Consider the following 12,602-nt stretch of genomic DNA (forward strand, 5'->3'; position numbering starts at 1 on the left):
AACTATAAATTGATGCGCCACGGTTTTAGTCAACATTTAAGCAGTATTTAGGTTTTCTAATATGAGCCAACTTTCAATTTTAGACAATACTCATTAATATAAATGACTGATTATTTGATTTGGAAAAAACTTGTGTGCGCGAGGACAGCCCAGGCTAAACTCCTCCCCATCATACAAAGCTTGTCCTCTGACAGTATGGATCACTTTAAATTACAGTTCTTGGACCAGTTGCTGGCTGGATGGAATTTTTTACGTTGACGCCATCTTGTGGCATCATTGGCCATATGTCTCATTTGTCTCAGTAGCGTGAACTCTGAGCCTATTTGGTGTGACACAAAGCTCTCTCTTGCGTGAAATGAAACCGGTGGGTCCGCAGGTTCACTGGACTTTTGGCCATCTAACATTATATTGCTGGCATAGATAGATGATTAAAAATGTATTATTATTATTATTATTATTATTATTATCATTGGTTCAGGGTGTACCGCGCCTACTGCCCGAAGATAGCTGGGATAGGCTCCAGCATGCCCGCGAACCTTGTGAGGATAAGCGGATTTAAAAAAAAATGGATGAATGGATATTCTTATTATTATTGTTTTTGTTGTTGTTAATCATCATAGACATATTGTTTATAGTTCATAACATAAATGAATAATAATTTTCAGACCAATCAAGTGAAATTGGATCATTTCTGACAACACACTTATGTGCCTTGACACAGTGGTCGGGAATCACCGAATCAAAATCGGACAACAATGCTTAGTTGTGAGTGGTAATGGTGTAACAATGTGGTGATGATTTTGGTTGTAGCAGACTGAGAGCTGTTTCTAATATTTCGAACTAAAATGTTGACGTCACCCAGTGACTGCACTGAGGCTAATGTTTTGATATAAAATGTGCCATAGATGCAAATGAAGTTTAGGTGCATTGGTTCTAATTGGCTGATATCACTACGTCGTACTTGATGGGTGTTTCTCATACATCTAAATCAATTTGCATATTGTGGAAAAGAAAATACTTTGCAGTAGATTCATTCAGAAAGTTAAACTCATCTTTGACATGAAACTCATCTTTGACATGAATTAAAACACATACAATACTTTTCAGAAGGCCAATTCCCAGCTAATTTGTCTTTTGGAAATAACAGTAATGGTCTTATTTGAATTTCTTGAAATGGTGAATTTGGTGATTTCTTTAGCCCTCAGCTCCAACCATCCAAATTCTAAATTCTAAAATGTTGGTGTGGTTTGAGTTCAATTGCCAGGTGAAGATGTGAATGGGCCTCTGTCTCTTTTATGTGCCCTATAATTGACTGGCCACCACTCCAAGGTAAAGTTTGCCTTTCAATCGAGTCAGGTGCGGTAGGAATTCGAATATGTTGACCCTTTTTGTATAGCCACCAAAATACTAGGAACAGCTCTGTGTGATGCAGGAAACTAAAGCCGCTATACTGTTACTTTAAAAGCTCTCTTGACATCAAAACGGAGCATTTTTGTCTTTGCAGCTTTTCACCGTGCATTTAGTTTGCGCAGGTGTACCTACACATCAACACAATTATTGAATTTCTCAGAGAGCTATTCTGGTTGCCTTTCCCCCCTGGTTGGTTTTGCACCCCCTTAAGAATGTAGTCTATGTGGGACAAAGAATGCCTTGAGAGTGAACCGCGACCAAGGCAGGTGTGAGGGGGACGCAAGCCAAAAAAAAAAAAAGTGCGTCTGGGTTACTTTGCACAACCTTGTGTCTTCTCCGAAAGAGGTCGAACTCTAATGAAAAGGAATGAGTCGTCTTCATCTGCTCGTCAAACTGCTTGGACCGGCTGTGACGGAGGCCTCGCCTTGTTCAAACTGGTTTATGGTTTGGGCAAAAGAGACAACAAGGAAATCTGTGGGAAACTAAATGTGGTTGAGTTGGACAAGCAAACACAATCATGATTGATGGACGAACCCAGGAAAATTAAAGTTCTTGTGAAAATTTTGGGATATTTGGCTTCGAGGTGAAATGTTTGACACACACACACACACACACACACACACGCACACGCACACGCACGCACGCGCACGAACTTGTAAAGGTAATGGTGTTTTAGGTCCATGGTAAAATGTCATTCCCGAAAGCCAAATGTCATTAACATTCTGTTGAGTGGTGTAGACTGAATGTCACTTAGGTTGAAAACATAATTACGGTTAAAAAAAAAAAAAAAAAAAGGAAATGTGATGGTTTTCTAATTACATATCTACCTGTCACAATGGAGAACAAAGTTCACGTTATATTTCTGCCATTGAACGAGCTTCTATATTGATTTCTCACCATTTTACTGATAAATGTTCATGTTTGTTTGGGTTTTTTTTTGCATCCAGTGCCTTGACTACTTTATTGTTGACTTGAAACTTGAATAAAATAAACCGTGTATATTTAAAACCAAATTACATCCAGTATCGAACCCTGTTGACGTTTTCAGCAGCTATTTTTAAACATCTTCCATCCATCAAGGTTTCTCACACTTCCTCATTTCTCTGCTGTCGGACTTCCTGGCTGATCGGAATGCAGTCCTTCAGCTCCTCCAGGGAATACTGCACCTTTCAAGCTTCCTCAATTCCACATGCCATTTCTGTGCATGTGTGAGTTGGTGTTACTTCCTTGTGTACCAGATCACTGGCGCTTGAGGGAGGAGCCTGCAGCCTTTAAAAGCGCGGTGATGTCGCGCCTTGTGTGATCCCACTGAAGGTGTTCAACATGGCCAACTGGATTATTAACAATGGCGTTACCTGTGTCACACTGGTGAGCTGCTTCACATTTGTACCACAGATGAAATAAATGAGCATATTTGACCAGCTTCATATTTTGCAGGTGGTATGGATGGGCATCAACATCTTCCTCTTTGTCTGGTTTTATCTTGTCTATGATGTGGGGGATGAGTACTTTTACACACGGCATCTCTTAGGCGTGAGTCCTTCTGAAGTCTCCCCCCCACACACACACATATACGTATACTCAAACACTTCATCCAATTCCCTGACAGACTCATTATGTTTTGTTTCATTTTTTGGGGTCACCCCCAGTCGGCTCTGGCCTGGGCCAGGGCTCCCGCCGCCGTCCTGAACTTCAACTGTTTGCTGATCCTCCTCCCTGTGTGTCGCAACCTGCTGTCACTCATTCGGGGCTCCCTCGTGGTAAGATGTGCAAATATGAGACTATCTCAAGCGTCTTGTCCTGTTTTAAGAGCTTGTCCCATGTAATTGTAAGAGATACATGACTGCATGAAAAGACTACTTTTGGCAATGAAAGGGTGGGGAAACTTAAGAAGCCTCAAAAGACAACACTCAAATGCCCATAAATGTAACGATAAATAGAGTGACCGGTCGAGATTCGAGTATAATTTGTTACTAAACCAAGCTTATTACTCCGAGTTTTTTTTGTATCTCTAATCGTATTACCCCATTGAAATGAATGGAAATGGCATTAATTTGTTCCAGCCCCCCCCGCCCCCCAAAAACAACAAAATTAGGTGATTTTTTTTAATGATAAAAATAGCACTCTAGATTATTAGATTATATGATTAATATTATACATGTTTTTGATGATATAGTACAATTTGTGTTCAAGGATCTGTTGCAGAATGGGTAACACTACAACACCACATAAATGCTAACTGTTAGCCTGTTTGTCTGTGGAGTTTCCCATTATATGTTAGCATTCAGGCAGCAGAGGCGATGTGGTTCCTTTTTGTCTGTCTCTCAAGTTTGCGCTTGCACCTAAAAAAAAAAAAATATATATATATATATAAAAAAAATATATATATATATATATTCTTCTCAGGAGAAGGGCTATGACCCCTGCAAGGAAAAAGGTTTTGTGAATGGAAGGAACATTTCTAGGCAGTAATTTTGGACAAGTGGGAATAATTGGAAATTTAGACTCATTTTAAAAACCTGAGTCATAACATTTCAGAAACATAAGGAGCATAAAGTATGTGTTGTTTGTCATAAGAAGACATGGATGCATGCATCCAAATGATTTAATTGTAATTTTTTTTAACCGTGTTTGTTATTCAATAATCCGATACTAACTAATAGAACCAAAATGTTCATTCCCACTGATTCCATTGAAATCAATACATGAACTCGCATCCAGCGGTGCCTTGACATCCAAGTTTAATTTGTTCCATGACACTCGTAACAAAAATGTTCCTATCGCAAATCATCTTTCCTATTAGAAATGAATAGTAATGCCATTAATCTGTTTTGATCGCCTCCCAAAAAATTACAAACATTTGTTTTCAGCAGCAAAATAGCACTCCATAATATTGTTCATTAAAAAAAAAAAAAGAGGCTTATAACAATTAAAATGTCAGGAATTTTTGCCTGATTCAGTGGAAATTGTGTTCGCCTTTTGGTGTCGGCGCCTTGGCCACCTGGGTACAGTATAATACAGACACACAGATACAGTTCACATGAAGACCATTACAGTATCAAGTAAACTGTAATAATATTGGTCATTAATCAAAGAGGATAAAGAATATCTGCCTGATTTCAATTTGTTTGCACGAAACAGCTAAATTCTCTTTTTTTGAAGAAGAATTGCTGAACTATCCACCAAATTGTGATTTGTTGTGAAGGGTGTTGAGTTCAATGCCTCTATACAGTGTTCATATCTAAAATGTATGCTCATAAGTCAAAGCAAAAAAAAAAAAAAATCCAAACGATGGCTCATACCTTGAAAAACACGCAAGTCAAGTTACTCTTATTTGAAGGCACCACTGAATATGTATACTCTGTTATAAGATAAGATAAGATATCCTTTATTTGTCCCACACTGGGGAAATTATACCTTATTTATATCCATAAAAAGTTTCTTGAGTTCCGTGCCATGCATCTTTGGGTGTCCTGAAAGGCATCACACAGGTGTCGTTTTGTATTAGGATGATGATGATGATGATGATGATTATGGTTATTATTATTTTTCCTGAATGTATTTTTTTTTTTTTTTTGAGGAGCAGCTTCTCCGCCATTGGGCGTGATTAATTATTCAATATGAAATGAGAATTAAATATTTGTGCTTTTTTTTTCTTATTCAGTGTTGCAGTCGTAGTTTGAGGAAGCAGCTGGACAAAAATATTGAATTCCACAAATTGGTGGCTTACACGATCGCCCTGATGACAGGTGAGCTTGTCGCAAAAGGGGGCGGGTCTCAGGTGTACTGATAACAGATGATTAGGTTATGGGAAATGAGTTGTGATACTGTAAGTGTCTGTGAATTGAACTCCTCACCGTGACAAGTCATCGGGTGTATCTTCTGTTTTGCTTTATCAGGGAAGTGCACTCATGAAGAACCCTAATGTTTTTGTGAAATCATAAAAAATTCTGTATGTTCATGTACATTTTATCCTTTCCTTAAAAATGCAGAAATTTGATCAATCTGAGTCCCCTTACACAGAGGTCATAAATGTACAATTTAAATATTGACACAGGGTGATTCGAGTAAGTGTGACTACTCGAAGAGTCACTGATGGTGTCGTGGTACACTTGCCGGACTTGTTTGCGGGCAGCGCTCGGTTCCCACTCAGTGACGATGTGGGTGTGAATGATCGTTTGTTTCTATACATGCCCTGCGACTGACTAGCGAACAGTTCAGGGTGTCGTCTGCCTTCCGCCCAAAGTCAGCTGGGATAGGTGCCAGCAACTAAACTATGAGTCTAACTTTATTGTGGTTGTAGTGTTTGCAATTGCTTTAGTGGTGAATAACTGCACTGTATCCAACTGAGACCTGTTTCCACCCCACTCGAGTGGTGAAGTTTAGAGTTCAAAACAAAACCTTGATTGGTCCAGCTCTTTTGCCCGATCATAATATGTCACAGAAATGAACGTATTAACATGTTTGGTACCTCGAGTGTGTACTTTGTCGTGTGTCATATCTGACCCCTGTGGCTTCTCTGTGTCGTCTCCCTACAGCGGTTCACGTCATCGCTCATCTCCTGAACGTGGAGTGGTACAACAACAGCAGACAAGGCGTTTACGATGATCTCAGCACAGCACTGTCCAACCTGGCCGACACGAAAAACACCACCTACCTCAACCCCATTCGCATAACAAGCCTAGTGAGTCATCTTCTGCCTAATTTTGATTAGATTATTTCTGTGTTGAGTGGTTTAAGGAACCAAATATGGTTCCTTGCCCTCTACAGCACTCTAAATGAAGTGTGGCAAATTCAGGTCATTGGGATTCAGAAATGGCATGTGTGTATACACCATTGCAAACCACAGTCACATCACAATAAGAGTGTTGAATTAATTCTGTATGTCTATGACAGCATCAATAAAAGCTGACCATTAGTCTATAAAGGCAGAAGTGTGCTGTTGTCACTTGTATGGGTGTTCCTAATGAAGTGGCCAGCTTGGCACATATGACCTCAAGTTATTTTTGTGTGTCAGGATCCGCAGCAAATTCCCACTTACTTGGTGTTCACCACCATCGCGGGCATCACGGGGGTCATCATCACCCTGTGCCTCATCCTCATTATCACGTCTTCCATGGAAGTCATCCGCCGCAGCTACTTTGAGGTCTTTTGGTACACGCACCACCTCTTCATCATCTTCTTCGCCGGCCTCGTCATTCACGGCGCCGGGTAGGAGAATGCCCGCCATGTCCTCCTTTCCTCGCTTTCGTATCTATTGTTTGCCATCAACTCTTGGCGCGTCCCCTTCAGGCGCATCGTGAGGAGTCAGAAAGACAGCCCGCCGCACAACTTCACTCTCTGCAAGGACCGCAGTGCCGAGTGGGGGCGGATTCCCCAGTGCCCCGTCCCACAGTTTGCAGGGAACTTTCCCCAGGTTGGTCTCTTGTTTTGGAGGTAACGGAATCAGATTTATTGGCCAAGTATGTAAAACACGCAAGGAATTTACTTTCCCAGTTACAACCCATCCAGAGGAGCATAAACAAAAAATGACCAACAGAGGGAGAGATAATGGGAAGCCTGACGCTTTGCTGTTGAGCTCTCGATATCTTAGATGTGAAATGAAAACAAGTGGGAAGAGGAGGGGGGGAAAAACATCAGACTCCAACCATTCTCCTTGAATGGAAGCATGGTTTGAGCCTGAGAGAAAACCTCGGGCACATGCAGTGTACATTTAAAAGACATGTACAACAAATCTCGAGGCTTACATGGAGTGAACTGGAAGGATTGAAGGGGTATACTGCAGTATACTGTCTCCTGATGGTCAAGGTGGGCATACTCGAGGAGCAGCACAATGAACTGTATTGCACCACTAAATTATGATGCACAAACTTCATCACTATATTTTCTCCAATAGCAAGTGCAATATTAAGGCAAAAACTAAGTGCCTTGGCTCAATAAATGATGGCATGCATCAACTTCTATTTACTTTCCCAGTTACAACCCATCCAGAGGAGCATAAACAAAAAATGACCAACAGAGGGAGAGATAATGGGAAGCCTGACGCTTTGCTGTTGAGCTCTCGATATCTTAGATGTGAAATGAAAACAAGTGGGAAGAGGAGGGGGGGAAAAACATCAGACTCCAACCATTCTCCTTGAATGGAAGCATGGTTTGAGCCTGAGAGAAAACCTCGGGCACATGCAGTGTACATTTAAAAGACATGTACAACAAATCTCGAGGCTTACATGGAGTGAACTGGAAGGATTGAAGGGGTATACTGCAGTATACTGTCTCCTGATGGTCAAGGTGGGCATACTCGAGGAGCAGCACAATGAACTGTATTGCACCACTAAATTATGATGCACAAACTTCATCACTATATTTTCTCCAATAGCAAGTGCAATATTAAGGCAAAAACTAAGTGCCTTGGCTCAATAAATGATGGCATGCATCAACTTCTATTGTTTTTTGAACAAACGAGGCCAAAGCTGCTAACCATCCTCCTTTTATACTCCCCACTTCTCCCCCAGACTTGGATGTGGGTGATCGGTCCAATGATTCTGTACCTGTGTGAGCGGCTGCTGCGTTTAGTCCGATATTTGCAGACGGTCCGATACCGAAAGGTAATGTTTCTACTGAAGTTCCGGGCAGTATGTTTCGAGCCCGCCTTTTTTTTAATTTAAGGTTTTTTTTTTTTTCTTTTCTTTTCTTAGATCGTGATGCATCCATCCAAGGTGCTGGAGTTGCAGCTGGTCAAGAACGGCTTCAAAATGGAGGTGGGCCAGTACGTGTTCCTCAACTGCCCGGCCATCTCGCAACTGGAGTGGCACCCGTTCACCATGACCTCGGCCCCCGAGGAGGACTTCCTCAGCGTGCACATCCGCTCGGCCGGAGACTGGACCGAAAAACTCATCAGCATCATGCAGCAGCTGCCCGAGGGCGCGCAAGGGCCCAAGTCAGTTCTAGTATTTTAAATGTTCTGCTCGTGTGATGTGAATGCTGTGAGACCGTATTCCCGCTCATGCTATCAGAAGAAAGTATTCACAGTCAAGCTGAACATCAACCATATTTGTGTTAGTACTGTCAGGCACTCACATTAATGCTATTGTGTCAAAAAGCGTTTGTGTAAATGCTCGTCTCTCTGCATCCACACACCAATGCCGGCGTGCCTCAAACTATTTACCAATGCAGAGAAACACAATTGAAGAGCATTTTCACTTATGCTACATTGCATCAGCAATGAATTTGTGTTACTACTGATAGTTGTTCACATTAAATGATATCGTCTCACATCCACTCTTATTACACTTGTCGAAAATTTTTGTGTGTGAATGCTCATCCTCGCATTCACATATTCTGTGTTTCAAAATATTTACCAATGCTGAGTCAAGCATTCACATTAATGCAGCGTTGCATCTGTCATATTTTCAGAATGGGCGTGGACGGACCCTTCGGTACGGCCAGCGAGGACGTGTTTGACTACGAGGTGGCCATGCTGGTGGGGGCGGGAATCGGCGTCACCCCCTTCGCCTCCATCCTCAAGTCCATCTGGTACAAATTCAAGGATTCCAACCCAGTGCTGCGCACACGAAAGGTAACGCGCAATCACACGACAACGCTGCGTGGTTTTTGCTTTTGTTGTCATTTTAAGGCAAAAGTTGTGCCTGTCATGTGGACTGACACGTCTCCGCTTTGATTTTCAACCGGAAAGTTTTGGCACGTCCGCACGCCTCACATTATGTCAAACTGGTCTACTGAGAGACCGACTAAAGCAACTTTTGACATTCTCAGGCAACCTATTACAGCACCATTTTTTTTCCGAGTACATTTTAGGGCAGGGCACATTTTCGTTCCCTTGGCTGGTAGACAAGAAAATGGCAATGACAGTCAAAACAAGTTTGGCTTGTTTTGCTTTTCACTTCTGGGATTTCATATTGATATATTTCTCTTCAGATCAAACTAAAGCTTTTTTCACCCTCCCCAGTGTGTGTGTATAGTGTGTGTGTGTGTGTATATATATACATACACACACACACACACACACACACACACACACACACACACACACACACACACACACACTCACGCACACACATTTCTTTTTTTCCACCGCTGATAAGTGTTTCTTCCTCTAAATCTCCCTTTGGTCAAAGCATGTAAATGAACACTATCCTGAATTTTTGAAAAATATCATAAAATGAACAGTCAAACTGATACAGAAACAATGTAGCGCTATTTACTCCAGTACTGCCTCGCACCAATCTCTTTTCTTTCATGTGAAGAACAATGATGTGGTAATGATTCTGCTCGTAGTCTGTTTTTTTAGCAGGCATTAAAGCCACTAGTCATTTTTTATTTTACTTATTTTTAGAAAATAGTGTCAGCACTGAATAGGCTTTTGAAAACGAGCTCTTTTCTGTTCATAGCCATGTTAGTCTTAAGCAGTGCAAGGATGCACTTTGAACTGCGCTAACTGCTAGTGTATAAAAAAAAAGAAATCTTGTCAAATGTCAATTCAACTCACTTTACAATAAGGAGCACGTTGGCAAAAAGTGAAGTTTTCTTCAAAAAGGAGGCTTCAGTTGAACTTTAATGTCCAAATAAACAGAAAACTAAGACAATTATACCATGTGCATTTAAAACAACCACATAGCTTAGCATTTCAGTCCTCTAGCTAAATGCTAATAGCATCTATTTTGCAGTATCGTTAAGCGACAGGTTCAACACAAATGAAAATATACAGAACATTTTTTGTTTAAACTGTTTTTTTTTAGGGTGGGTGGAGGGTGGAACAGATTCATGATATTTGCATTCAGCTCAATGGGAAAACATGACTTGGGATATAAATGTTTTGCGTCATGAGCATGATCACAGAATGAATTAGGCTTATCTCAAGGCACCACTGTACATTTTTGGAATTGGTTCCCCACCAGTGTTTGAAAGCACATCTTGAATGATGACCATCCTTGTTCCACTTAAATTTGTAATTCCGTTGGTGTGTCAATGGTCATCTTTTGTTCCCATTTAGCTAGTTTATCCCACGCTGATATTTTCCCTCACTTGAATGAAGCAAAGTAATGTAACCCGCCAACCTGAACACACCCTGATCCTCATTAAGTCTTTTGAGCAAGCGCTTCATTATCGTTTGTGTTTTTTTTCTCCCTTACTCCCTGATTCCAGATCTACTTCTACTGGCTGTGCCGAGAGACAAATGCTTTTGAGTGGTTTGCCGACCTCCTGCAAGACCAAGAGAGGGAGATGGAGGAGAGGGGCATTGGGGATTTCCTCACCTACAAGCTCTTTCTGACCGGCTGGGATCAGAGTCATGTAAGTGCGTCTGTGGATGATTGTTTTGAATGTTGTTTTTTTTTAACCGCACAATGTTTCCCTGCATACCCGCAATATTCTACTCACAGATTATACATTGAAAAATACTTTTTTTTGTGCTCCGGCCAAACCTCTGGAAGTTATAAAAGTATTACTTTTATGCCAAGGAACTATGTTGCTCTAAATTGCAGAGCTTCATGTAAATATTTTTGTTTGGGGGTGAGGACTCATTTGGGAGTCTCTCAAATTTACTTTGGGCTGTTTTGTGTGAGGTGAAGACTGGTTTCATCGGTGCATCTATCTTGGAAATAGGAGTTGGTCCAGTGTTGCACTGTTAAATTAGGAAAAGCGCTGACTGCAAAAAATGACCACACCACTACATGTCACTACATTGGAACAGCACTTCAGATTTAGACCTGTTTTCATCTGAAAAAAATGTTCTTTGGAACATACTGTTACTGTATTTCACGTAATCTCTTCCTGTTCCCTTAAGGCCAATCATGCCATGGTGCACTTTGACGAGGAGACTGACGTGATCACAGGACTCAAACAGAAAACTCATTATGGAAGACCCAACTGGAATAAGGAGTTTGAACAAGTCCGCAAGGAGAACCCCTCGTAAGACAATTATCTTCCTTCTCTGAAATACAAACAAATTCAAACATAGCCAAAAATGTTGCATCTTTTTGCGAATTTCCCCAGTGTGGGACAAATAAAGTTTATCTTATCTTATCTTTTGCATTTCATCTTCAGGGCTGTGGTGGGAACATTCTTGTGCGGCCCAGCCGTTTTGGCCAAAGTCTTGGAAAAGAAATGCGCCGAATACTCGGAGGTGGACCCGCGAAAGACAAAGTTCTACTTCAACAAAGAGAACTTTTGAGCTGGGGAAAAAAACAGAAGCAGTCTCCTTTTGGGAAGACCGGGTGGGGAAATGTTTTCTTAATCCTAATTAAGGCACACACGCGTGTTGAAAGCGTGCATGCAAAAAAATAATAATTCTGACAACAATGCTGGGCATGTTGCTCCACTTGTCTGAATTCTCCCTATTGTCTCTCTACCACTGGTCTTGATGGTTTAGTAAAAATGCGGACATATTAAAAGAAAAGGGTTTCCTTCAACAACTCATGAATGTATGTTTATTACAAAACCTACAAAATCGTGTCAGTGAAGTTGAACCTAAAAGTTGCACTTTTACAGTTGTAATACCAGGAAAAAGTCAGAATTTTAAAATAAGCGTCAGATACATGAGAAAGTTAAAGCTGTGATAAAAAGTATAATTTCACGTTAGTCACAATATTGTGAAAAAAAAATCATCATGGGGGGAACAAAATCTTAACTTTAAAAACAGTCACTACAAAAAAAAATCTAAATTGTAAGTTGGAAATTTAAATGTTACAATGTGTGTAAAAACTGTTTTTTTAAGTATAGTTCCAATATTAAGAAAAAGTCTATTTCAAGTGTAAAAATTCATTCTTCAAGAAAAAAAGAATCACAATTCACAGTCTGAAAATAAAAGATGTGATTTAAAAAGGACCGCCACAATAAGGACAAAGAAATATTTTCAAAAAAGTCACAACATGACAAGGGGGAAAAAAATTACTTTAAATAAGACTAATAAAATCTGTGAAAAAAAGTAATACATTACAAGAAAAAAAGCAATATCTTAAATTGGGGAACAATTTGAAAAACAATTTTGTTGAGTTACATTTTTATGCCAATTCAAAAAGTATGACTTGTTCTAGTAAGACGAGTTGACCAGGAATGGACTCATTTAAAGCTACGTGACAACTCATCACAACTGAGAAAGTGCAGTGAGAGGTGTGTGCAGCTGACAGTAGGTCAGTACTATCAATATCGACAAACAGAAAGCTAGCATAGTAGGA

At 40.5% G+C, this 12,602-nt stretch overlaps 1 protein-coding gene across 1 annotated transcript; it reads left to right on the forward strand.

The window, feature by feature from the left end:
• Nucleotides 1–2,643: 2,643 nt before the first annotated feature.
• nox1 (NADPH oxidase 1) lies at nucleotides 2,644–12,135 on the forward strand. The gene is made up of 13 exons (XM_019884042.1): nucleotides 2,644–2,778; nucleotides 2,848–2,943; nucleotides 3,060–3,170; nucleotides 5,075–5,159; nucleotides 5,949–6,094; nucleotides 6,428–6,621; nucleotides 6,703–6,826; nucleotides 7,923–8,015; nucleotides 8,106–8,347; nucleotides 8,824–8,986; nucleotides 10,573–10,719; nucleotides 11,213–11,337; nucleotides 11,473–12,135. The coding sequence occupies exons 1-13, from the start codon at nucleotides 2,734–2,736 to the stop codon at nucleotides 11,597–11,599; spliced, it is 1,698 nt and encodes a 565-aa protein (XP_019739601.1). The 5' UTR covers nucleotides 2,644–2,733; the 3' UTR covers nucleotides 11,600–12,135.
• The last annotated feature ends 467 nt before the right edge of the window (nucleotides 12,136–12,602 follow it).

The sequence above is a fragment of the Hippocampus comes genome, unplaced genomic scaffold (assembly GCF_001891065.2).
Source record: "Hippocampus comes isolate QL1 unplaced genomic scaffold, H_comes_QL1_v1.1 scaffold156, whole genome shotgun sequence".
NCBI lineage: Eukaryota > Metazoa > Chordata > Actinopteri > Syngnathiformes > Syngnathidae > Hippocampus > Hippocampus comes.